The 25,108-nt window shown below is 48.9% G+C and overlaps 10 protein-coding genes across 10 annotated transcripts; 5 read left to right on the top strand and 5 right to left on the bottom strand.

The window, feature by feature from the left end:
- Window positions 1-327: 327 nt before the first annotated feature.
- Window positions 328-1,403, bottom strand: HO133_002207 (uncharacterized protein; the record flags this gene model as incomplete). The annotated part of the gene is made up of 2 exons (XM_037293134.1): window positions 328-465; window positions 519-1,403. 2 exons carry the CDS (start codon window positions 1,401-1,403, stop codon window positions 328-330), a joined length of 1,023 nt encoding a protein of 340 aa, XP_037150787.1.
- Window positions 1,404-1,803: 400 nt separating this feature from the next.
- On the top strand, window positions 1,804-3,405 carry HO133_002206 (uncharacterized protein; the record flags this gene model as incomplete). The annotated part of the gene is made up of 9 exons (XM_037293133.1): window positions 1,804-1,847; window positions 1,901-1,920; window positions 1,975-2,025; window positions 2,081-2,524; window positions 2,657-2,824; window positions 2,879-2,967; window positions 3,113-3,138; window positions 3,234-3,255; window positions 3,316-3,405. The coding sequence occupies 9 exons, from the start codon at window positions 1,804-1,806 to the stop codon at window positions 3,403-3,405; spliced, it is 954 nt and encodes a 317-aa protein (XP_037150786.1).
- Window positions 3,406-3,786: 381 nt separating this feature from the next.
- Window positions 3,787-8,909, bottom strand: HO133_002205 (uncharacterized protein; the record flags this gene model as incomplete). The annotated part of the gene is made up of 12 exons (XM_037293132.1): window positions 3,787-5,156; window positions 5,302-5,862; window positions 5,915-5,929; window positions 5,998-6,701; window positions 6,763-7,566; window positions 7,636-7,902; window positions 8,002-8,137; window positions 8,198-8,267; window positions 8,321-8,503; window positions 8,568-8,616; window positions 8,664-8,692; window positions 8,739-8,909. The coding sequence occupies 12 exons, from the start codon at window positions 8,907-8,909 to the stop codon at window positions 3,787-3,789; spliced, it is 4,359 nt and encodes a 1,452-aa protein (XP_037150785.1).
- A 1,094-nt stretch (window positions 8,910-10,003) lies between these two features.
- HO133_002204 (uncharacterized protein) lies at window positions 10,004-11,561 on the bottom strand (the record flags this gene model as incomplete). Its single annotated transcript, XM_037293131.1, has 3 exons — window positions 10,004-10,270; window positions 10,323-10,999; window positions 11,342-11,561. The coding sequence occupies 3 exons, from the start codon at window positions 11,559-11,561 to the stop codon at window positions 10,004-10,006; spliced, it is 1,164 nt and encodes a 387-aa protein (XP_037150784.1).
- Window positions 11,562-12,702: 1,141 nt separating this feature from the next.
- HO133_002203 (uncharacterized protein) lies at window positions 12,703-15,914 on the bottom strand (the record flags this gene model as incomplete). The annotated part of the gene is made up of 3 exons (XM_037293130.1): window positions 12,703-14,209; window positions 14,278-15,138; window positions 15,448-15,914. 3 exons carry the CDS (start codon window positions 15,912-15,914, stop codon window positions 12,703-12,705), a joined length of 2,835 nt encoding a protein of 944 aa, XP_037150783.1.
- Window positions 15,915-16,457: 543 nt separating this feature from the next.
- On the top strand, window positions 16,458-17,654 carry HO133_002202 (uncharacterized protein; the record flags this gene model as incomplete). The annotated part of the gene is made up of 1 exon (XM_037293129.1): window positions 16,458-17,654. One exon carries the CDS (start codon window positions 16,458-16,460, stop codon window positions 17,652-17,654), a length of 1,197 nt encoding a protein of 398 aa, XP_037150782.1.
- Window positions 17,655-18,009: 355 nt separating this feature from the next.
- HO133_002201 (uncharacterized protein) lies at window positions 18,010-20,568 on the top strand (the record flags this gene model as incomplete). Its single annotated transcript, XM_037293128.1, has 3 exons — window positions 18,010-18,550; window positions 18,598-19,626; window positions 19,676-20,568. The coding sequence occupies 3 exons, from the start codon at window positions 18,010-18,012 to the stop codon at window positions 20,566-20,568; spliced, it is 2,463 nt and encodes an 820-aa protein (XP_037150781.1).
- Window positions 20,569-21,486: 918 nt separating this feature from the next.
- Window positions 21,487-22,448, top strand: HO133_002200 (uncharacterized protein; the record flags this gene model as incomplete). The annotated part of the gene is made up of 4 exons (XM_037293127.1): window positions 21,487-21,835; window positions 21,883-21,976; window positions 22,023-22,156; window positions 22,207-22,448. The coding sequence occupies 4 exons, from the start codon at window positions 21,487-21,489 to the stop codon at window positions 22,446-22,448; spliced, it is 819 nt and encodes a 272-aa protein (XP_037150780.1).
- A 303-nt stretch (window positions 22,449-22,751) lies between these two features.
- HO133_002199 (uncharacterized protein) lies at window positions 22,752-23,639 on the top strand (the record flags this gene model as incomplete). The annotated part of the gene is made up of 4 exons (XM_037293126.1): window positions 22,752-22,919; window positions 23,009-23,326; window positions 23,386-23,475; window positions 23,526-23,639. 4 exons carry the CDS (start codon window positions 22,752-22,754, stop codon window positions 23,637-23,639), a joined length of 690 nt encoding a protein of 229 aa, XP_037150779.1.
- A 250-nt stretch (window positions 23,640-23,889) lies between these two features.
- Window positions 23,890-24,599, bottom strand: HO133_002198 (uncharacterized protein; the record flags this gene model as incomplete). The annotated part of the gene is made up of 4 exons (XM_037293125.1): window positions 23,890-24,024; window positions 24,077-24,111; window positions 24,184-24,520; window positions 24,570-24,599. 4 exons carry the CDS (start codon window positions 24,597-24,599, stop codon window positions 23,890-23,892), a joined length of 537 nt encoding a protein of 178 aa, XP_037150778.1.
- Window positions 24,600-25,108: the final 509 nt, after the last annotated feature.

Below are 25,108 nucleotides of genomic sequence, written 5' to 3'. Positions count from 1 at the left end.
CTCATGAATCGACAAGGCGTAGCTCTTCGCAGATTGACTAATTGGCACGCCATTGAAAGCGTTCGTGACAACTTAAGTTTTTGCGTTGCTGCTAACGGTGCCTAGCCTGCAAATTGAAGGCCAACACTCTAATAGATTGATCTTCTCCAAACCTTTGCAACGAGCAACATTGATTGGCAGATCAATAGAGATCATCTACAGTGTAAGCTGCTGCAGTCTTGCAAGTAGCCTCTGGAGCTCGTAGACAATGCGTTTTTAGCTAGAAGACATACTATCTGTAAGGTCTTGCTTCGATAGGTTTCGACCCAAACCAGCCGAACCCGGTGTTCAAGAGCTAGGAGCGTGGCTGTTCCGATCTGCAGCCTCATCATCGTCATCATCACCATCAGCTGCAACATCCATGACCTTTTCCCCAGCTTTTTCCAAAGTTCGGCGACTCCATGCGCGGACACCTTTGTAAACAGCCTGTATACGGCATCAGCTTCGTACACAATAACCAGCAGATACACAACAAATACCCAAAGAAATGTGGCAATGCCGATTATGACCACCACCCAGCTAATGCTTGCCAGGCGATCCCGCCCAGTATTACCAGAACGGCCGCCACCATTCATGATTCCAGATGTTCTGATATTCCACCATTGCCATGGCGATAGGGCGAAGAGTACCTTCACGAAGCCAAGCAATCCTAGCGATGCGAGTCCTTTAATGAAGTGCTCTGTCCAGCTTGTGACGTCGTCGTCAGTAAGCATTGGTTCAAGGCGGGCTCCGACTTTTGAAAAAGGCGCAGATGAGACGACTGAATATGGATCGACATAGAGATTGATAATGGGATCAGCAACGAATCCCATAACGAACAAAGCCATGAAGAAAATGAAGCCAGTCAGAGTTATTTGTGTAGCAGTGCTACTGATCCATCTGCCCCATTGCATTCTTTCTAGGCGATAGCGGAACCCGCAAGTCGGGCATTGCCAGTAGTTCCTCTTGCCGTATTCAGGATCCGCATGTCGCCACGCTTGGAGACAACCTTCATGGACGTATTTCGACGATCCTTTACACTTGCAAGGCCGCAGAAGTCGACCGGCTTCAGGATCAGGAGATTCATATGTAACTGATGGTAATGACTGAAACATCTCCGGGACACTCTCGGAAGGCGGATGGAAAGTTGGCTCAACGGTTTCGAAACATATTCGACATGTTCTAGGAGGCCAATGTTTCCTAGGCCTTGGAGTAGTGTTTGATGTTGGCTTTGGCGACTGATTGGAATTTGGGGCAGATGGCGGCTCTTCATGGAAAGCACCAGGCATGGATGAGCTGCCTCGAGAAGCTTGAGGCGCAAGAGTTGAATGGGAGTTTTGCGACCAATGCCATTCTGGATTTGGGTTGAAACCTGTGGAGGTCATGATGCCTTCATGAGGCAGCACGAAGATTAAGAGGAGTGACCTGCTATCCTACATCTAAATTCTTCTGGTTTGTAGAAAAGGATTGTATCCATACGAGCCTGAGAGGAGACATGACCAGGGCAAATGATAGAAATGATAATAAGGCCACGTCTCTGCCTGTCCTTCGAATGATTACCTAGTCGGCTTGAACCCATGGCTAAACTTCGGCGTGTGTATGCTACCGACGCGTAGTGCAACTCTACCTATGCCCTGTATCAACTCTCACGTATTTCCCTCCAACAACGGTGTGTGAAGGCGACCTTACTCCAACCTTGACTCTGTCTAGACATCTGTATTTCTCCATAGCTTGACGAGGTGCGTTGTCTGTTGCTGTCCTCATCAGAACATCAAGTCAGCCGCTATGGCGGACCGATACTCCTTCTCCCTCACCACCTTCTCTCCGAGGCAAGATCTGTTCCCTCCCTCCATCGCATGGTCATTTACTAATATATACGCAGTGGAAAGCTTGTGCAAATAGGTAGAATCTCCTCATCTCTCGCCGCTGCTGCAAGCTCCACTAACGGCAGCTTAGAATATGCCCTCAATGCTGTTAACCAAGGAGTTACATCTCTGGGTATAAAAGGTACTTGGACTAAATCATTTGTCGGTCGGTTGCATTATGCTCATATCTGACGAAGCTACGAATGGTATCGTCCTCGCCACTGAAAAGAAATCGTCCTCGCCGCTCATCGACCCTCCTTCGCTCTCTAAGGTCTCTCTTATCACCCCCAATATTGGCATGGTCTACAGCGGCATGGGTCCTGATTACCGCGTTCTCGTCGACAAAGCCCGTAAAGTCTCTCACACAGGCTACAAGCGAATCTACAATGAGTATCCACCAACCCGAATTCTCGTCCAGGATGTTGCTAGAGTGATGCAAGAAGCAACGCAAAGTGGTGGTGTAAGACCTTACGGTGTCAGTCTATTGATAGCAGGGTGGGACGATGGGGTGGAGCCCGAGACGCAGGAGCTCGCAGACGAAGGACTAGAAACGGATGCCGAGAAGAAGAAGGCGAGTGGGAAGACCGGAGGGATTTTAAAGGGCGGTCCGAGCCTTTATCAGGTGGATCCCAGTGGCAGCTGTAAGCGTTTCTCCCAGCCCTTGACTTCCTTATTCACGCCGTATTCGCAGTCATGGGACATATTTACTCCCGGAATGGTTTCATGGCTTGATACTTATCTCGAAGGGGAATGCTAAGCTTGAGAACCTTTAGACTTTCCTTGGAAAGCCACCGCCATTGGCAAAAGTGCAACTAGCGCGAAGACCTTTCTTGAGAAGAGATATAAGGAGGACTTGGAGCTGGAAGATGCGGTGCATATTGCACTGTTGACGTTGAAGGAAACAATTGAGGGCGAAATGAACGGAGAGACTGTCGAAATTGGTATTAACAGCGGCCCGCAGGAACTTGCACGTAAGGCTGATGAGTATGATACAGGTATCGTCGGAGCACCTGCGAATGAGCTACTCGGGTATGAAGGTGTCGAAGGAGCAGTCGGACCTAGATTTCGGAAACTGAGCAAAGAGGTACGCACTTCCGGAGGCATCATTCTATGTGCAATGGAATCAAGACATGGTTTGGGAGCAAAATACTTCTATTTGCTCCCAATATTTGTCTTGCATTGTAGAAAATTTCGAGAAGGAGTGATGCTAATCCTCGCAATTCGAGCAGGAGATAGAAGATTATCTTACAAATCTGTGATGGACGAATAATAGACTTCTCTTGCCCGAAGCACTTCGCATTTGTATGGAGCAATCGGAGCAAAGAAATGCATATTATTACCTATCGATAGCAAACGTCTGTTTTTGAGCCAGGTAAGCCACGTTTTCGTGGGTGCGAGCCTTCTCAGAAGTCTGCTTTGACTGGCGATGAAGCTCCAAATCGTCTCAAGATCAAAGGAGATCACAACGATGGGACAGACACTGTTGGCGATCTTCTCTCTGCCCGAGGATCAACCGCCATAAGCCCCTTTCGCACGTTCCAAGTCGCCTGACTTGTAGGGCAACGACCGCTAGATGTGTGTCGTTTCTACATGTCTCTCGAGCATCATTCGAATTTGTGCATGGGCATGTTGCCTTGAATTCGACATTGTCCTACTCAGTAGCATCAAAGTTCAAACTAGATGTCTGTCGTTTCTGTATGTCTCTCGAGTATTATGGGGACTGCATATGGAATGTTGCCCTGATTCGACCATTTTCCAACGTGAAAGCATCAGGGTTTAGGCCTATTATTCTCTTGCTCCCTTGGCATTCAACCTTCGCCGTATGGTCTAGTCAGTATAAAAGAAGTGAAGACTAGACGAACTAGAAGGGTTTTGAGAACTTTTTCTTCTCCAAACATCACTCTTAACATTCGTCAGCGGTCATTATTTCATCACTGTCGTACTCTGCCCCTCCTGTTATTTGACCCTCCTTGACTTCATCCTCGTCCTCACTCAATGTCTCGTCATTCCCCCCCTGTCCGTCCGCCCTTGTTACTTTGACAACTTCTTTACAGCCTCCGTGACCCGAACTTGACCTCTCCCTTCTCAGAATATTACATGCTTCATCCGCCGCCCTCGTTTGCACTTCCATGGTGCTAAAACCATCCCCAATCCTTAAAATCGACCTCTCTCCCACAATGACGGTACAAGTCAGACGCTCCTCGCCCTCTTCACCTTCCTTTCCGAGAACATATCTGACCTTGTCTTGGTCGGCCAATTGGCCCAGCTCCTCTTTTGGATGCAGTATTGCTATCTCGTTGTCCAAGACTCGGCGCAGGTAGGGCATCAGCCCGAGGTGCTCGAGGAAACTTTCACATTCAGACAAAGATCCGTGGGTGTCGATGTATATGGCACCCAAAATTGATTCAACGATATCTGAGAAGAATTTGGGCGGTTGCAGCCGCGCAAGAGCGGTCCAGGGATAATGGTTTCCATGAGCTAGAGAACTTGATATAATCGTGTGGAAGAGCTTGTAGCGCGTAAGGCAATCTTGTTGCGCGAGACCAACAGACGGCGAGGCATGACGCATTGACTGCCATAGGTAGAAGGGGCGGGACACACCTGTGGTGGAGATTGACTGTGATACGTTGCCGAGAACCTCAAAGCGACTAATGGAGGTCGAAAGAGTGAGGCAAAGAAACCCAAGGAAGTTAGAATTGACCAAAGCAGCGCGGATAAGATGCAATTTGTGCGTCGGGAGAGGGGGGTTGCGGGCAAATGCAGTCGTGGTGACGATGATGTCAAGTATGGCGTCTCCGCAATATTCCAGTCGCTGGTATGATGAGCTGGTGTTGGGTCCATAGTGGGAAGGATGGGTGAGGGCTTCGACAACGAGAGCTTTGAGGCTAAAGTCATGCGAGATCACCTTTTCGGCTTCGACGACATGATTGGATACCGGAACCTGAAGCTTGTATACCCCATACAGTATCTGGCTCGCCCGCAAAGCTGTGGACCACGGTACTTCTGGCAGAAAAACCTCCAGACAAGCGGCTGCCTTTTGTGACCCCCCATCAAGATATGAAGCGCCTATCAGGGCCTCTACAACATCCGCAAGTGTCTTGGTAGACATCTCACGAGTGCGCTCGAGCTGGTTCGCAGCTAATCTACCATTGTATAGCGGCCGCCACTTTTGGCCAGTGAATGGTTTCGTGATGATGAATCGGTCCAATCCCGTCCGCATGGCTGCTGTGGCAAGCGAGCTGTTGGACACTATGTGGTCTTTCTTATGCGAAACTGGATCGTAAATTCAGAGTCAGTATTGCCAATTTGGAGGGGTACATTGAGCCTTGAAATATGTCTATAGGTCGGACACTCCCAAGACATGTCTCAAGACTCAATCTGATCCAAGGGAGGAAATATAGACGCCGAAAATACGTACGGATACCTTCATGGTAGTTTAGATGTTCTGCCATTAGGGTCAGTGAGGTCATATACTTCAGGACGCTGTCACCAAGCGTCTCAAGGCGCTGATAGTCCGTAGCTTCATGTGCCGAGGAAGCGCTGATCGCTGTGGTCACAAGGCTTCGATCTTGAAATTGTAGCGGGGAAAGGACCGTGTTGCAAAGGCGTTCCACAATCATGGCTACTTGGACCTTGTGAAGAATGGATGGAACAAACATCGCAAAACGGGAGTAGCTGAAGGGTAACCTGCCCACCTCACATTCGTTCGCAGGCAGCCGCTGGAGTCCAGACTGTTTGGCAAAACTTGCATTACCGCTGGGGACCGGATGCAGAAAGTCGGCTCTCTTCGGCAATCTTTTCACCTCCAAATAAACACAATGGCTGGAATCAGCTCGATCGAGCTGCGTGCTGCCATCATGCACGCATTCAGAGGGTTGGCACTGCGTCTTTTCCAACAAGCAAGGCTCGGTATTCTTATTCTGAAGAGCTTTGGTGGTGTCGTCAGGGAGTGTGTCTTCCAAAGATGGATATATAACGTCTTGAAAGATATGCAATGTTCCGTTGTGGCTAAGATCTCTGATAAGGCCAACATCTCTGCCAACGTCCTGATCGCAAAGATGTTCAGCTTTTAATGCCCCTGAATGAGATAACAGCCACGTTAGACGGTCCATACCATTTGAAGGCATGAAAAGGGCCGTGAAGTCGTAACGGCCATAGTCCACCCTCCCTCTGAAAACAGATTCCAGCAAAAGAAACGTAATCTGGGCAGCCGAAGCTGTGACCGCTGGGGAAAGGATCGTTGATTCAGGCTCAATGACCAATTGGAACGTGGTGTTTTGGTCCCAATATAAGTCGGTTGTACCGGCAATCACTGGGGTTCTGACTGGCAGTAGCATTATCATATCGGTTCTGACCTGGCTTTGTCCCGCGATTTTGACGAGGGATCCGTAAATATGGGCTGAATCGTTCCAACACTGTGCAACAGAAGGCCATACGTCAATCTGGTCGGAAACTTTTACAATACTTGGACGCTTCTCAACAGCGCCATACGCTTCATCTACTGCTTCATCCACATGTCCTAATGGTAGGAGGTTATCGTTCACAAGACCTGCATGGTGCAAAGCTTTGTAAGCCTCAAAGGCCGCATCCTTTCGGGCCATCTTTTCAGTGATCCACGTGGATTTGCTGCAAGCGCTGCGAACAGAGGCATCGACCGAATTTGGCAGCAATACTTTCGCCGAGATTGATTTTCCATCGCCACCAGAGGAATGTTCTTCAAACGTGAATATTGGATTAGGATCCACATATGGCGCTGCTGGCAGAACAGCGCAGAAGTGATAGAGGTGCTGAACAGCGTCGTCTAGGGTGAGCCTGGCCCTATGTTGCACCATTGCATCAGTAAAGGCCATGCCTGCGAGTAGTTTCTTCGGCTGCTTACCCACTTGATTGAACCAAAAAAATTCGATCGGCCGTCTCTTCTACAGATTCTAGCCTTTGAATCTTTTGGAAAAGTCGCAATTCATCCATGTACGTCCTTCTCATCTCGTCTTCAAGCTCAAGCCAGGTCGACACGGCCCTATTTTGGAGGCCGTCATCCTCGAACATGATGATATACTTGGACGCTGCCCTCCTTGCGCGACCCCTTCGCTGGATGAAAGACTTCAAGTTTGGAGGTTTGTTAAAACAAATGACTACGTTGCAGGCCGATACATCGATACCCTCTTCTAGGGCGTTAGTAGTGACAATCAGGTTCTTCCTGCCAAAACGGAGATCATCCAAGGTTCCTTTCTGGTTTTTGAGGTCCACCAAGTCGCCAACTGTATTTCGACGGCCAGAGAAACCAGACTCCCCTACGAATGTTGCGACTTTGAACCACGGGGCTTGTATTGAAAGTATATGGGACAACACAGCCACTTCCGCCCTTGTGCGCACAAAGATGAGGCCCGAGAATGTTGTAGAGTCCATGTTCCACAGACATTGAATCAGACTCCGCACTTTAGGTGTGATATGATGGCTTTCCAACGGGCAACCGTCTGGTTCGAAGACCACAACTTCGGCAAATTTCCTCCGTAAATATATCTTCTCGCGGTCTTCCAGGCCTTCTATGACGGAGCCTTCACCCGCTCCCCGTCGCAATTTGGCGACACATTGTCGTATATAGTATTCGGTGGCGAATGACCCAAGTTCGTGATGAACGGCTAGTGCTTTGTCGTACAGACCCTTTATCTGATCGTGGCAGTATCTGGGTCAATGTCAGCAAAAAGTTCGGCTCACCAGGTACCCCGAAAACTTTGAGGATGCTTGTCCTTACGTCTTGTTGCTTATCAAAGCTTTGTTAAGAGCTTTAGCGTTGCAAGTGCTTGGATCAGACTTCATCTTAATGATCCAAGGGTCTTGCTCAATATCAAGGCCTTCATAAACTTTTCTTAGGCTCTCTAAAGCTTGAGGAGCTATGAATTGTGGACCATTGGGTAAATACACGAGCTTGATCAGTTCAGGTTGATGCACAAATTGAAGCATCTCGTCACGATGAATCTTTGGGGTCCGGGAAATTGCGTTTAGGTTGGACTCAAGTAACCTACGCCTACGTTAGCAATGTCCGGACATTTACACTGGGATGGGTAGACAAAGGACTTTTCGCAGAGCACAGAGAGTTAAACTGAAATGTTTTACTCACCCAAGATTTCCAGCCTTACTATTGACAACCGGACTGGCAGAAAGGCCAAGTATCGAAGGTCGGGCTTCAGCCGGGGATGCATGGTAGAAGTCCCGCAGTATCCTGCTTGATGGGTGATTGCCCGTGCAAGAATGTGCTAAGGGTAGCTATATTAACGTTGGGTAAATGGACAGGGATGACGCTAGAACTCGCGCACCTTCGTCGAATACTAACAACGCTAATTGGTTCATTTGTACAAAACCATGGAGGAGTGCATCCAAGAGCACCTGCAATGTCAGCACCAAGAGCTGAAAGCCTTCACAGCAAACATCTGGATTACCTGATGTGTGGAAATGACGATATCGATGCCCTTGAGTACATCATCCCATATACACTGTTCAGTCCAGAACTCAACATTGTCGGCTCCTGAAAGCACCCTTGCCTGAAATGCAGGTAGCTGGGTCGATAAAGCGTCATGTTGCTGGATGGCCAAGACAACCGTTGGAACGCAAAACCAGACCAACTACGAAGAACATCAGAGGGTCAACACGTCAAAAACGCCGCTCCCAAAGAGCCAGGTCGCATACTTTACCGGATGGACATCGTTCTAGCTCGGCTTGTATACGCAGAATCGCTCTAGAAGCGGGTCAGATCATGATAATGCCAAAGCGTAGATTTGTTACACAAATGTCTTTCCTGATCCAGTGTCCATCTATATGTGTTAGCAGTTGAAGTAACTGGGACCGAGAATGTCGCACAGCAACAATGATGTTTCTCCGCATGCTCTCCTCGAGCATCTCGAGCTGATAAGACCGTGGCTGGAAGGCTCTGTCTAGCCCTGAAACTCCATTGTGCACGGTGGGCTCCTCATGAACGACGACGTTTCTGCCTGACAGCTCGACCGTTGACAACAGGTTCGGAGAAGACATTTTCACTATTCAAGTACACAGAAAAAGCCTCATTTCATCCCAGGGGGTTGTGCCCAGGTGTCAGAAGTAGGATGATGAAAGTGTTTGTCATGATATAGTCACGTGGTTGCAGGGTCGTTTTGATAGGGTGGATATGCGACGTGGATCTTTTGTTACTTTATGTTCCTCTTTGCTACCCAAAAACTCCTGGGTGAACAAAAGACTTTTCCGTACATAATCCACCACCTTTTCAAGCCGACAAAAGTACTCAGCTCATACTTATTTTGTTATCATTCGTACAGTTTAGCCTCCAGTCATCTTATATCTGACCTCGACCAACTACATCATATAATTCTTGAAGAGCCTTGAATCGGTGAGATTTGTGTCTAGATTTGAAAGAGACCTGAGAGGGTGGGTAGTAGTATGTAGATTCTAAGAAGCCTCCTGCAGGAAAGTAACCCCCACCGCCAAGCACCTGATCTACATAGGGGCTGCCTAGCCAACATAACTAGTGGGCCTTAGCCACAGTAAGGTAAGGTAGATACCTTACTTTAGGTATTTGGCTCTGCCCCCGTTCTCACATAGCCAGCGTGCCAGTCATCCTTCTACCTCTGGATGTACCTCATTGGTTCCTCTTATTTCTCACGGCTTCCGGGGTGCCGGGCAAGCTGCCAGAAAAGTGGCAGTCTTTAAGCGCAGGACCTCTCAACTGTGACAGAGACTGTGGGTGTCAAGTCGAATACAAAGCCTTCGGCCATAGGGCGTTTACTCCTCGTGATTATGAGTCTCGATGTTTTTGGCGCTCGTACCGCAACAACTGCGACTTTCCTGGCCGCACGCCAGCTTCTCCAGCAGTCCCACTCCGTCAAAGAAAAGCTGATTGGAGTACCTGCAAGCGAAGAGATTGTGGGGTGCTGGTGGAGTTCTAATGAGAAAGCGAAGAATGTAGGGTCTACAGTCGTGAAGTGTACTAAGTGAAGACGTATGAATCGAGTCCTTTCTTGTATGCTTAACATACCAGCCGGTCATTCAAGGATCATCCAGTTCATGTCCAGTGGGCTTCGGAATCCTGTGACTGTTCAAAGGCGATTTCTGGTCTTTGCAAGCTCCGTGAATCAAGGCAACCACTTTACAGCGCGATTTATAACAGCTGCCACGATCCTCAAGCCAAAGAATCCGGCAAGCGCAAACATGATGCATCCAATCCCCAATGCTTGCAGGTTCCGCCGCTCTATCCCAGCCTTCTTTATGCCAGGCTCTAGGGCATCCTCCATCTGCGTCTTCTTCGAGAGATTCGGTATGTACTTGAAGTCGAACGTCGTCTCTTCCCCCAGACCGCTTTTGTTCTTGATAATGACTTGCCAGAATACCCTGCGTAGCGCCTGGTCGCCTTTTTCAGCAAGCGTACAACGTTTGCACAAGGTTCTTACTTACCGCAATCTTCCGTCGGTCAAGGTATGGTACAGATCTGTATGTGTAGCAGATGGCCATAAAAAAAAGGCACTGCCCAACTGCCAAGGCCCAGTAGTAAATGCTTGGTCTGCCGATACCGAGTGCATCACTTAATTCGCCGCCGTTCAGCCATCGACTGTTGACTTGAAGGAACGCCTCTGAAGCAAAACCGGGAGGTTGGCCCGCCAGTGATTTGATGATATTATTTGCCAAGACCTTCGAAGTTTCCGTGGGCTTTATCTCGTATAGAAAGAGGACCTCCATGATGCGCTTCGCCTTCTCTGGCGTCTCAAAATGCTCAGTTGGAGTGCCCGTCAAATAGGCTATATAGCGCCACAAAGCGACGTAGTCGGTGACCTCACGCTGCGTCATGAAAATGCCCTGCCTTGGTAGGCTGATCCAGATGAGCGTAGCACAAAAGGTACCTATGGTTCCTATGCAGTCTAGATCGTTGATTGGTATTCCCCACGCGTTGATATCATAGTACTCTGGCCGTTGTCGGGCGAGTTTCATGATTCTTTGGCGTACAGCCGCATGGAGTAAGCGAACTCGTACCGAAGAGGCATGGCCAGCGCCACCAGGTTGGATGGATTCCAGCGATCGGGTACACTGAAGTAAATGCTGTGTGGTTTCACTGCGATTATCAGTGACAGCGAAACCTGGAAGGAGACCACAGGTACGCACAATAACCGGTGCCTTGCCACTTTGGTGGAAAACCCGCCTGGTAAAAAGTATTAAATCACCGGAAATTATGGAGACATATCTGGGCAAACCTGTTCGCGCTAGTGTCTCTACGACTCTCGCCGCCCCCTGGAGATCCAGTTCAGCTAGTTCCCATCAACTCAAACGATCAAATAACTTTACCATGCCCCCAAGCAAAGACTGGAATGCGAGGCCAGTTAGAACAGGGCCGCCGTATCTATAGAAACAGTCTTGTCCTCGAGCAATCTGATCCCAACATACCCAGGAAGGAACCGTATTGACTTCGACCCACAACTGACCCAGAGCTTCATCATTAAAGGCATTTTGCCGTAACAGAGCGTAAAGATCTCTTTTACCTTCCGGAGCCTGTTCACCAGTGCCGTGGGAGTTGAACGCAGGTTTGGCCTCGTTTCTGACCAAACTGCGAGGAAGACCTGAGCTTGGCGGTGGAGATATCCTGTCCAATTTCTCCAAAGCCTTCTCTCCTAACATGTCGTAGGATTGCTTCATAGAATCCATTTGGTCCGGATTCAAATGATGCTCTGTCAACTGAAAAGTATATCCAAACGCAGATCGTGTGTGAGCATCCGGTCTTCGAAATGGGTTTGCCCAAGACATTTTGAGTCTTCATGGGCAAGAACAATAGAGTGGAGTCAAGTCAATCTGACGAAAGCATGGAGGTTGGTGGAATAAAATTTAGAAAAAGAAGAATGGAGTCGTCATTATTTCAATGTCTAGATTTATTAAGCCAGGCAACGAACCAACCCTACGTGAATTTCTCATGCATGAATAGAGTCGGCATTATTATTATTAGTATGCTCAGAATTACATAGCGATTGCTGAAGAGGAGTCGGTGAGATGAAGATGAGCACCTATTTCAGAGTACAGTGTTGGCGCTTGGCAAGCTGTCAAAAGACTTGGCGGTCTGAGGGGCCGCAACCCTTTGGTTTTTATCAAATGATCTGATTAGGATCACCACATTGATTCGGGAATAAGGAACACAGAGCCTTTTCATCGGTTACACTCACAGTGGCGGCAATTTACTATGCCAGAGGAATCAATTGCTGGAGCTCGCTTCTTCTGACTTCCTTTGGATATCGAGCCCCAGAATACGTGGCCAGTATCAGCAAGCACCGCTCGGACGACGAGCCAAGGGAAGAGCAAACAAGGCAAGTTCCTCCTGGGTTGCTTAGGAAAACAGCCTTACCACTAATAACGCATACCCTATGTCGAATTTGAACTTCAGTAACGTTGCCGCAAAATATATTGCCTAAGCTCAAATCCATAGTTGCGGGCGAAGCAGTCATTCCGCACCCTTTTGGGGCATGTTATTGCGTTTCCACATCGACCGGCAGGCTAGGTGCCAGAGGATTTGGCAGTCTAAACTGTACAAAGACCAGTATCAATAACGACTTTCATGCACTATTTAGTGCTCTTACATTGTTCCGGTTTGAAGACGAAATAGACGTTCATTGGCCACTGGGTGCACAAATCTATATGGCATCAACATCATGATTCTACCTTGCATATATTCATACAGGAGTAACATCATCCGAAGCATATGCTACATCGCTCATGCAAAAACCCACCGAACACCAACCACAAATATGTCCCAATCTGTCCAGGCAAGTGGTAAGAGCACAAATGACCTAACTATCTATTATTCCAATTCCAAGGCTCCCTCCTGTTCACCAGCATTCCGGTTAACAAGCTCCTCAAGGCTCTTCGCTTCAGTCTGCGGGCCATCAACGAATTTAATCTCTTGAGATTTTGCTTTCATAGACAATCTTTCATCTATCATTTTAGCCAGGTACACATCTAGGACGTCGGCCCCCATAGGCTCGCCGCCTACACACTTGCTACTCGCATTCTGATTGAGAGCACGAATGGTAAGGTTGAGCTCCTTAGCCAGCTCTTGAAGCGTGCCATGCTCGAGCTTGGCCACTGATGACGAGGTGATCCTATTTCGGAACGTACGCAATGATATGCACATCTGCTCCCCCAACTCATTAAGATCGTTGAGGTTCGCTGCGCTCTTGGTCCGTCGTCGACTGTCCAAAGAAGGAGGTTTAGAGCTAGAGCTGAAAGCATTCTTCTGACTTGATGGGGCCCGTGAGTGGTCTTGCGAGGTCTGGCGCTGAATTCTTCCATTTGCAGGAGACAGCGAAGCGCCTACAGGGAGTGGAAATGCCGGAGCGGAGATCTTGGGCACAGCAGCCAAAGTATATCTGGAAATCTTGCGTCGGACGCGAGACGAAGAAGATGCTCGTATCGGAGTCATTGTGTCGCCCTGGCTTGCCAAAGATTTCTGGAACTCTGAGAGTTCTGCCTTCGACAGAATTTGTCTCAGAGGTTGGGCGGATGGCGGTGTTTGTCTCGAAGGTGATTCTTCGCCATTGGGGGTATCGTGAGATCCAGTTGGTTTTGGCGGGTTGCAAGACAAACCCCACGTCATCACTGTACCATCAAGGCCACAGCTGACTAGGTGATTACGAGGAGGCTCGCCTTGTACACATCTTCGGAGGAGCTTGATAGCGGAAACCGCATTCTGTCCATACTCTCTAGTCAACATTGCTCCCGAGTCGTATTCGTGAATTCTAATGGACTTGTCGGTGGAAGAGACGCCCAAAAGTAAGCGCGACGCTGTTGCCAAGTCATCGAGCTCGTGTACCTCTAGCGAGCTCATCATCACGCTGTCGCCGCTCATAGGGTCTGAAGGCTTGAAGCTGTGCAGAAGACGGCCAGAAGACACATTATATCTCAGAATTTGCCTGTCCAATGTGGAAACCGACACTACGTTCGGCTCGGCAGGTACCGCTGTGAGGGACACGGGGCTGGCCTTGAGTGTGATGACCCTGATGGATAAAAACGCTATCGACTGCTCTTCTCCATGGGCTAGCTTTCGCACAATTATCGTCCTGTCTGATGATATCGATATGAGAGTGGCCTTGTCTAAAAATTTAACGTCGCCAACGGCTGCCGCATGGTCATTCAAGGTCTGAAGAAGGTCCAGGCGGGATTCATGCTTCCGAAAAAGCTGCAAGGTCCTATCTCGTCCACAAGTCGCAACGATAGTCAAACCCGCTGTGTTGGCGACAGCTATGCCATTCATATCTCCGCTATGCGCCTGAACAGCCACGTCCGTGTCGGCAGATCGATCAATGAGTCTAGGGATAAATTGGTCAGCGAATGTTTCTTGGATGATACTGTATATGCAAATGGCGTCAGAACTTACCGCAAAACACCGATTTTATCGCCTGAAAGCAGATGCTCGTCAGACCCTAAAGGAACCACTATCTTTAGATCATTGGTATCGCCATCTTCTGGATAGACTGGCTGCTCCAGAGGAATCTTCATACTGCCAGTGCATGTACCGTCGAGCAACCAGAATAGTACAGTACCTCTTGCTGAAAAGGTAAGAAAATCAGGGCCATCGACCCTGGATTTGGGCAGCAGGCTGGACACCCCAAGTACAGCACTCTCGTGGGCAGGCAGTCTTTTGGAATCGGAAACCCCAGAAGCTCTTTCGGTGTCTGCTGCTCCCTGAATCTCAATAATTCGGTGGGAGTCAATTGTGATGACTCTACCGCGCACGAGCCCGATAGCCATAATATCAGGCACCATGTCTGAGCTGGTTGAGGAGAAAGGCAAAGTGGTACCATGTGGGACTGTTGGTATTGTAGGCTTGATCAAGGTATCTAGATGCAAGGACCTCATAGTGCCTTGCCTGCCTCCAATCCAAACAAGCCCGTACATATGATCGAAAACAACGCAGAGGATGCCAAAGTCGACCTGAGCAACTCTCTCAAGTCGCTGCGTCCGGTGGCTGTCGTCCAGAAGGCAGATATCGCCTTGCGCAGTACAGAGGATAGCCTTACAGTCGGAGATCGCGGCGACGCTGGTAAATGTTGCATCCATCAGAGGTCCAAGTACGCAATTCCGCCCTGCAAAAGCCTTTGGCGTTAGACTCCCATGTGGTCCTATGCCATTATTGTCCAATTCGAGAGGAATCCGCCAGACCTTGGCATGGCGAATTCCAATACTGACTACGCTGTGACCCAGCCACGTAACACGATGCACATTACTGCACTTGTTACTAGAATGTAACCTAGCCGATCCGGTCTTTGCATTGATTGAATATATAAGTATGAACCCGTCATAATTATTTCCAAGAGTGCAAAGCCAACGGGAGTCGTGAGAGAATGCAACGGAGGAGATCCCGAAGCTATGGTCGCCAAGGATAGACAATGGGACGTCCGATGGACTATCAGACGCTGTAGAGAAAATAAGCACCCTTGGATTATATCCCGTCTGTACCCATTAATTGAGGATAGCGAACCTAGGGGCTGGCCAATTTACCTCTCCAACAGCCATAAGATCACCTCCGCGGCTTAGTGACACGCACGATGTTTCTCTGCTCCGGTTGTTGGGCCTACCATGACTTGGTGAATCTGGAGGATAGTCCAGCAAGCTGTTTTGTATTGTCCCACAACCTCCGTCCTTGAGAGGCGATCCATGTCGACTCTTTCCCGGAGTACTGGGTGGCGTTGCTGGATTGTAGAATGATGGAGTTGCATTGACTGGTAATGCATTCGGTCTGGCCCTGAATAGTCGCTGGATGATATTGAGATGCTCATCGACTCGAGAAAGCACAGCGGCGGAGCCGGCGCAACAGACAAAGCTGTGGCGTTCAGGAAGCGCATCAAAGGCATTAACAGAATTTGAAGTGGTACCGACGACGCTTTTGAGGCTTAGTTGTAAACTGTTATACTCTCGAGCATGTTTTGTAGAATTGGGGCTGGGAGTTTGGATAGCATGAAACCTGCTTATCGGTGTGAGCATCGAGCTTCCAGCATGGCCCATCGAGCTCATCCTAGGTAGTTCAAGAGCGCAGTTCGTCCTCATCTGATGCGCAACCTGAGAAGTTGAGCTGGTTCAGCGACAGATGCAAGTGCAATCGAGCCAGAGGTTGCCCGTCGGGGACATGCTAGAACTTCTCAGTAGCGTTCTCCAGACTCTTCACGGTGCCGCGACTGAAATCAAGACATGTTTATACCGCGCGACCCGCTAAAGACCTGCGGACCCCTCGGAGTCAAACAGAATGCGAAAGCTTGGCATCCACACAAGGTCCCGCCCCCTCCTGATTTTGTATGTGTAGACCACCCATCATTGATGATATGACCTAGATCTAATTCATCAATCAATTTTTAATAGTCCGAACTGGTCAGTCTTTGAGGCTATACAGATCTACTTTGGTCCTATAGTGGGCTTTCTCCTGCGGTTCCTCGCTTGAGAGCGCCTATACGTGGAAAAGCCTCTTTGGCCTTCTTGTTACATCCACTTTGAAACGACCTCTAGGCTCTGGAATATTTCTTACGGTCTTGATTGTGCCTTCCTTTACTTCTTATCGTATTCATGCCATGCTCGGCATGCGCTCCTGGTGCGCTAAGACGCTACTTTACCTACACCGAAGCCGCCAGAACAGCTGGCCTGCGCATTCGCAATGTTCGATGCTCGACCATTGATTCATCAAGGCACCTGTTTCACATCGACTCGTCCCTTCTACGGAATCAGGCTGCCTGCACCCGTCGAATCAGTACGTTACAGCCGTCGCAGGTTCCAGGCTTTCAAGCTGCTCTCTCCCCAGTCGAGGACCCTACACGAAGAAAGGAGCCATCTCATCGCGACAGGAATGGCTTGATGATAAGAGTTGAAGATCCCACTGAGATACATGAAAACTTAGTGGGAGTAGCGCAGACAGCGAAAATACCTGTCGAGTTGCGTTCGAGGCGGGACTCGAAATTTTCAGGGTTTCTTAAGCCCCGATCTTCGCCAAAGGATGGAGAATCTTTCGACCAGGTTCGGTTGAAAGAAAATGTGAGGAATCCAGGACAGCGTGGCGATGCAACATCTATGTGGTCGAAAAACTCAATTCGTGAGGAAAACTCAGGATCTTCTAAACTCGCAGGCTCTAGCAGAAAGGCTCGGCTGCAGGACTACTCCTCCAGAACTGTTGAGGGGAGCAATGAGGCAATGCGTTCTTCTCGGTCTGCGAAGGCATCCGCGTATTTTCGAACTGGCACTCAAAATTACAAGGACCAGCGTGAACCATGGCAGACACAGAAAAGCGCATTATCAGAGAAGTTCGGTCCCAGAGGTTGGCTTCCCCGGAAGCGTCTTTCGCCAGACACTTTGGAGGGCATTCGAGCTCTTCATGCCCAGCACCCGGATAAATTTACAACGCCAATACTCGCGGATCAATTCAAAGTCTCGCCAGAAGCTATTCGCCGCATCTTGAAGAGCAAGTGGCGACCAAAAGACGAGGAAGAGGAGAGGAGGAGACAGAGATGGGAGAAGCGTGGAGAGAATATATGGAGTCAACTGGTCGAGATAGGGATCAAACCGCCGAAGAAATGGAGAGATATGGGTGTGGGGAAGTCCAGGGAGACAAAGCCAGCTCGAAGAGAATCGGTGGGGTCTTATTTGGAGTCCAATTCCGAGTCCAAAGTAACATCTAGCCTGCTGGGCCAATCCACTACAATTCTCCATACCATACCAGCGAACGGACATGGGACTGGCTCTCCGGTGCCATTAGGTGACAGGATGCTATGAGCCTATATGTAGGAATATACAGATACTCATACTTAATACTGTAGATTTAAAAATATCGCACGCTAGCATTGAGCCAAAACATCATTGTGAGGTGTCAAGCCTAGTATGTTATTGCAACCACAAGCCATTAAATTCCAGATGATTTCCTGCGGCGAAAATGGACTCATTTGTGGTACATACAACATTAGCTCTCTCCATGAGCCCGCTACGAAGACAACGTCACAGTGAACGGTAGACGCCACGCTTCGCTGCCGCCATTGTTGGCAACTACATCCCACAGTTCAGCCACAGGTGTCAGTATTCCTGGCCCCATGAGCTCCACTGCATGGAGTGACGCTTGGCCGGGGTCATTACCATGTCAGACATCCGTGTGTCTGTGCAATGGAAGAACCCAACAGTCTTCGCCGGCGAGGACATCGAGTGCACAATAACATTCAAGAACATTGCGCTGGTAGGCAGTGTCCGCCGCTCACCATCCCCAAACTGTCACACTGCCAGCCATGGCTCACATCGGGACCGGTGGAAGGAGACTCTGCCTGTGCGCTCCGCCGACGCTCCTACGAGTGCTATGCACAGAACGTCGCCCTCGTTGACAGGCTTTTCTCAATCCCACGCCAGGACACACAAGCAAGCATTGTCGCTCAGCAGCGCCGACGGCTCCCCGAAGTCTCCCATAGTTGATATCACTGACGGCACATCTAGAAGCTCAAATCCGGAGGGAAACAAGCACAGGAGATCCGTCTCGATTGTCTCTTTTCGTGGGGAGGCATACCAGGAGACCTCTCCGCATAGTCAGTTGCTGAGCTCCGGACGTTTAGGCCATGGTCATACTCGTGCGGCCAGTCTGCATGTTATGCCCCGGAGGAACGGGTTACTGAGCAATGGACCATCATCAGGTACTTCTCATTCTGCGTACTGTACTACATGCTAATCACTAGGCCAGCACCAGGAAATGAGCGGGCCTTTACCATGCCTTCTCCTCTCTTCCGTGCTTCTACCTCGTATGCGGAACAACGTCTGAGTCTACAAACTATACCTCACCCAAAGTATCAAATGGTCTCGGACGTTGGTCTTGCCTCTCCAGTGACTGGGACGAGGGATCGCAGTTCCTATCCGAATTACAGATTTCCTCACGTGCCCGCCCCTATAAATGAAGTCTCTGGGCAAGTCCCCTGGTTACCCAACGAACGGTCGCATGATCCTATCAGGAGAGCTCGATCTCCGAGGTCTCAAGACGTTGGCAATGGATTTGACCAATTCAAGCCGGCCACGAGAATCCTTTCGCCTTCTAGTGTCAATGGCACACCGCGGAGCAGCGGCGAATTCTATTCGATGAGCAACAATTCAACCGAGACTCTAGCTTCGGAGTATATTAATCAGGGAAATAGCCGTCTGGTTCACAGGCCAGCTCATAGTCGGCAAGCGTCATGTCTTGCGCCTGCCAAAGCCTCGAAGCCACAAGTGTTAATGATGGGCTACGGGCAGATTACTGGCTTCTTCACCCTTGATGGGTCACTGGTCAATCAAGGGCCATTTGAAGAAGTCAAGAGGAAGGGCATTGTTGGTGGCCAAGGTGGTGGAGGTGTGGTACGCCATAAATCAACCAAGCGAGAGAGTGGACTTCTTGGATCTATAGGCTGGGGAAACATCGGAGGATCTCTTGGTGGCTTTCTTGGTGGGACCGAATTAAGTAGCCTCAAACAGACAAATGACAGCGGAGGTGCAAGATCGATTCCCATTCTTTCAACCCCCCAGTCGATCTTGTTCGTGGATCTTCGGCTCGGACCAGGGGAGAGCAAAAGCTATAATTATCGCCATCCTTTGCCCAAGGGCATACCGCCTTCATATAAAGGACGAGCTATGAAAATATCCTACAATTTGGTTGTGGGCACGCAGCGAGCGTCCAATATCACACAGCAGCACCAAGTCCAACGTGCCGATATTCCCTTCAGGATTTTGCCTAGCGTTAACAGTAAGATCCTGCCTTCGTTGGAACCTGTAATGCTCTAACGCCGGAGTAGGCCACGGTGAAATCCTAGGGCATGACTTGATGTCTCCTCATACAATCTTACAGAATACCGCAGTCACCTCGAGCCTTGACAATTCTCACAAAGCTGGAGTTGTCCCTGGAGATCCTTCTCCGCTAAAAGTCTCGAAATCTTCCCCTACCGAGTTTCTCTCGTATGTAGAAAAGATTCTTGACACACCTCGCGTCGAGTCAGGACTTGGTCTCCTCTCTCCGACAGAGATTGACTCGCGATCACATACGCCCATGAGCGAAGAGCCAAGTACCATGAGAGAATCGATTGATCTTGCTATACTGAGAAGCAATATTGCAACATCGATGAATCGCAGCGCAAATCGGTTTGAGATAACAAGAAGTGGAGAGCGAGTAGCAGTGATCCTGCTTGCAAGGCCCGCTTACCGTTTGGGCGAAGCTGTACCCCTCGCTGTTGATTTTCAAGATTCAGACATCTTTTGCTACTCGTTACATGCTACCTTGGAGACTGCCGAGACGATAGATCCGGCGATAGCACTGCGGTCTAAAGCCAGTATTCAACGGGTGACTAGACGGATTCATGCGTCTCAATTTGAGTCTACCATCTCTGCAAGAAAAGTCCTTTTCAGTCCGATAATTCCTATTGCATCAACCCCAGAGTTTATAACGTCCGGCATCAACCTTGAATGGAAATTACGGTTCGAGTTCGTTACCAGCCGGCTTGGCGATGCCGAGGAACTGGAAGAAGGCATCGAGGGACTCATGGAAGAGGTAGCTAGAGACGAAAGAGGCAGCGTTCAAGCTGCTGTACAAGGGCTACCATGCGAGACTTTCGAAGTCGCAGTACCCTTAAGGGTCTATGGGGCTACGGCAAAATTCGATGAGAAGACTGAAGCAGGCGAAATTTCCATATGAATTGCACGTTGTCGTCGATCACTGCCAAAGATCCTGCGGTGAGCTGCGAATTATGCTGCTAGAAAAGTACTATTGATACACTTTTCGTCGGCGCCTTTAGCAGCGACATTGACCGTCGAAGGCAGCGTGCACGCAACGAGAGCTTTTCTAGGGGTGTTCGTAACTCCAGAACCCCACCTATTCCACGGTAAATGTGTCTGGAAGCCTAGTGCCAGAACATTTAGGAGGATGCCGTAGTGGAAGGCATCCCGTTTTGTTGGCCGAGCAGCCATATTAATATTATCTGCCCAAGTCTAGCTAATCAAGGTGAAGCAAACCCTTTCCAAATCCATTTCAGGGATGACAGGCACACGGTCTTCGTGGTATTGGCATATGGGAAATAGGAATGCCGCTGTACAATACGCCCATCGAATGTCGTCAGTGTGTTGAGAGATATTCCACGCCCCTAGAATCCCAGATGCATACTGTGGCGGGTCCTTAACCGTGATTATGCCATGCAGAATATCGTAACCGGCTGATGACTGGTCAGAAAGGTGTCTCCAAAAGTGCTCGAAAAATCTATGAAATATTTAGAAGAATTTGAAACGTTGACCAAGCAGCCCTAAGTACACACTAGAGTACGGGCTTGGCTTCGGGCGCTTAAATCGTAAATCGCGGCAAGTCGTCTCCAAGCCAATTCCTCGATCTCAAACAGTAAACAGTGAGACTACACCAAAACCAAACAAACAGCTGATTGCCGAGACGGGCAGTCATTTGGCTATCCAACTCGGTGTAAGTAACATTCCATGCGGGACCTGCTACTATAAGAAAGCGCTTGTAGATGTTTCCTGACTGACCCAGTGGAATGCAGTAAACCCTCTTCGTGACATCCAAGGCGCAGATACTGCAGACAGTGAGATGGCTTCATTCATCACCACAATGTTCGTCTCTCCACCCTTCCCGGATATATCTCCCAAGCCGCTTCCAGCCGTCTCTACCCCAGTACAAATCGCTCCATTCCGCACGTCACTTGCTATTCATGCTACACTTTATGCGGCAGCAACGAAGCAGCCGAAGCAAGCCCACGAAAATGAAGATCTAAGCTTATCGTATGATGTCGCTAGAAATGCAAGAACGAGAGGTCAATTCAAGCCCAAACACGCAAACAAGGGAACAAGCAGCTACCAATTACGACAATTCGCCGAGGCGACTCTTGGGAGCGGTAGTTTGAGGAAGGCTGTGAAACTGCCCGAGGGAGAAGACTTGAGTGAATGGCTAGCCGTCAATAGTAAGGAGAATACAGCATCTGCCTGTGAAGCGGCTGACGTCTGACAGTCGTCGATTTCTATAACCAAATCAATCTTCTTTACGGTTCCATCACAGAGTTCTGCTCTCCACAGTCGTGCCCTGAGATGAAAGCCACTGATGAGTAATGTTCTTCCATCTCAATCAATCGGGTGTCGCTGATGAAATAGATTCGAATATCTCTGGCAAGACTCCGAGAATTTCAAGCGACCGACCAAGATGCCTGCACCTGAATATATCGAGCATTTAATGGCATGGGTCCAGAGTAATATCGACAACGAATCGATGTTCCCTAGCAGGATAGGTGGGTTCGACAGGATACTATACCCTTAATGATGCTGATTGAAATGCCAGGCGTGCCCTTTCCAAAATCCTTTCCAGTCCTGATCCGTCAGATTTTCAAACGACTCTACAGAGTATACGCCCATATCTACTGTCATCACTATCCGGTAGTTGTTCAGCTCGGATTAGAACCTCATCTGAACACGAGTTTCAAGCATTATGTTCTCTTCATTGACGAGCACAGCCTAGCAAGCGGGAAAGACTTCTGGGGGCCTTTGGGAGACCTGGTTGACAGCATGCTGAGGAGCGACTGATTAGTTAATCGACAACCGAGTTGCGAAGATCTATGATGTGAAACGGACGCATGCATAACAGGATTTTGGTGCATTCTTTGGCAGCGGGATAGGTCTGGGTCTCGTCTACTTTTGTAGTGTCTTTGATTTAGCATAATTACGTATGCCACATTGCAAATGAGGAGCCCGTAAATAGCAAGAAGGCTTGGCGCAGGTGCTAGTAGAACGGAGCAAAACCATAAGGCTCTATCCGCCCGGCATTAAGTACCGTCTGTGATACTTCACAGCATCTGCCACTCTTTATTTCGTCGGTAATCTGTCAACATGTTGTCAAGACAAGTGAGGACTGTGTCATCGAGAGCAGCAGCGTCCCGCATATCTTGCGCAGTTGCTCCTCCAGCCCTGAGGACCTACGCACAGGCAGCGCCAGCTCAAGATGCTAAACCACCAGTAGCTCTGTACGGCCTTGACGGAACATACGCGAGTGCATTGGTATGTCCGAGATATCCATACTCCCTACAGAAATTGAAGGCGGCCGAGCTTGAGTCATCGTCAAAGGTAACTGATCGTCCTAAATCTAGTATACGGCCGCAGTCAAAACATCTGCACTCGAAACCACGTCGAAGTCTCTCGCAGCCTTAGCCGATGTCTTCAAAAAGGACACCAAGCTCCCCGTCATTCTCACCGCTCCAACTCTAACACCTGGCGACAAGTCTCAGATTATTCAGGAGCTACAACGGCACATGGGAGGGCAGGATAAGGGCGATACGGTCAAGAACTTCCTGAAGACACTCGCCGACAACAATAGGCTTGGGATACTACAAGGCGTGTGCGAGAAGTTTACAACGCTTATGGGTGCTGCAAGAGGGGAGATCGATTTGACCATCACAAGCGCTTCGGTAAGTCTTCAGCTGAACGATGGCGACTTCTTTAAATTGATGAGCGTACTTATTTACAGAAGCTTGATCCGAAGACACTTCAAAGGCTAGAGACTGCCGTCTCCAAATCAGAGTACAGTCAAGGCAAAAAGCTCAAGGTCATACCAAAGGTAAAGCACAATGATGATCTAGCTCTTTGCAAAGGTTAACAGATTGAAAGGTGAACCCTGAAATCAAGGGTGGCTTGGTTGTAGAGATTGGAGATCGGACAATTGATCTGAGTGTTTCTTCGAAGATTTCGAAGATGAATAAGCTCTTAACCGACACCCTATAAGAATTCACCCTCTTAGGAAGATAGGGAAGTATATTAGGGAGAGCTTTTGATCGAATGGTCTGACAACATCGGAGCACCATTTGCGTCGCGTTGTACATCATCAACAGTCCCGCAGCCATTTCCTGAAATAGATTTAGGTCTAGATCATTGAATACTTCTACAACCATGGCTATTGAGGATTTGCGACCTTTGTCGTGGTGAACTGTTAGCATCCACAGGCCCCAATCATTTCGTCCAGAATGTAGACCATTCAAGTCATCATCCCAGCCTTTGCGCTCTTATCCTGCAGGTAACTCTTTCGGTGTGGGTTCTTCTCTAGCTCTGGGGCGCGGTTGAGAGGTGTCCATTTCGGCTCGTCCTTGAACAGTCGCATGGCTTTGATGTACTGCTCATATCATCAGCGTTTCCTTCCCTGGAATCGCACTTCCAAAGCATACGTTCTTGTTATCCGTGGTAAAGCGATGGAAGATGCCTACGACGTTGTCCAATTAGCGCTGATCTAGCACTGGTGATGGTGACAAGATCAAATGGACTGGGACTGTACCCGATGGTAGAATGATCAGGTCATCCTTTTCCAGCCCAATTCTGACCCATTCATCGCTGTGGCTCCTCACGTCGAAAAAGCCATTGCCGTCGAGTATGTATCGGATCTCTTCATCCTCGTGGAGGTGCTCGTTGAAAAACATCTTTACTTTTTCCTCGTATACCGGACCCATCTTCTCTGGCGACACAATGATCTCATCTCTGTTCTTGTAAGACCGCTCGGAGGCAATCTTGTCAACTGTAGATACCGAAGGGCAGTGGTGGTAGAGGACGCCGAGGTGAGAGAGGTAGTCTGTGCTTACAGCGCGCCCAGAGTCATGGTCTTCGCGCTGATCGCTCTGGCATGGTGTCAGAGATCAAGACGGGTGTGGAGGTGATATAGCCTACTGGATCTTCGTTGTAATAGTATGCTTTCATGGTTGCTCAGAGAACATATAGATGTTCGCTTGGTTCAGTAATTGAACTTCAGTTACTGCTTAATATGTCTCGTGCTAGAATATAGCCGGAATTTTTATGCGAGCTGGTGCGGTGTTGTTTGTTTGGCGGCAGCAGCTCCAACTTGACTCCGGACAGTCCCCCTCCCCGTCCATACTAATGCCGCCCTAGCGGGTATCCCCGACGGGTTAAACTCTCCCGGTACTTACTACCCTATGATGACACGGGGGTGTCAGATCTCGTCGTACACCCTAACCAAATGGAGAATAGGGTATTCCCCCAGGATTTTGTGGAGGGGCCAAGCCGCTTCCCCAAATCTGGTTAGGGTATACGACGAGATCTGACACCCCCGTAGATGACTATTCTATAACGAAGAACTTAATAAATAATTAGCTAGTAAGCTTATATTCTTCTTTTTAAACTTTATTATCTTTATTTTTTTAATCTTATAATTTAATTTAATTTTTATAATAAAATATTATTTATTAAAA

This window comes from Letharia lupina (genome assembly GCF_014066315.1).
Source record: "Letharia lupina isolate WasteWater1 chromosome Unknown contig_14, whole genome shotgun sequence".
Taxonomy (NCBI): Eukaryota; Fungi; Ascomycota; class Lecanoromycetes; order Lecanorales; family Parmeliaceae; genus Letharia; species Letharia lupina.
The sequence above is the reverse complement of the archived record's forward strand: the minus strand, read 5'-3'. Positions and strand labels throughout refer to the sequence as shown.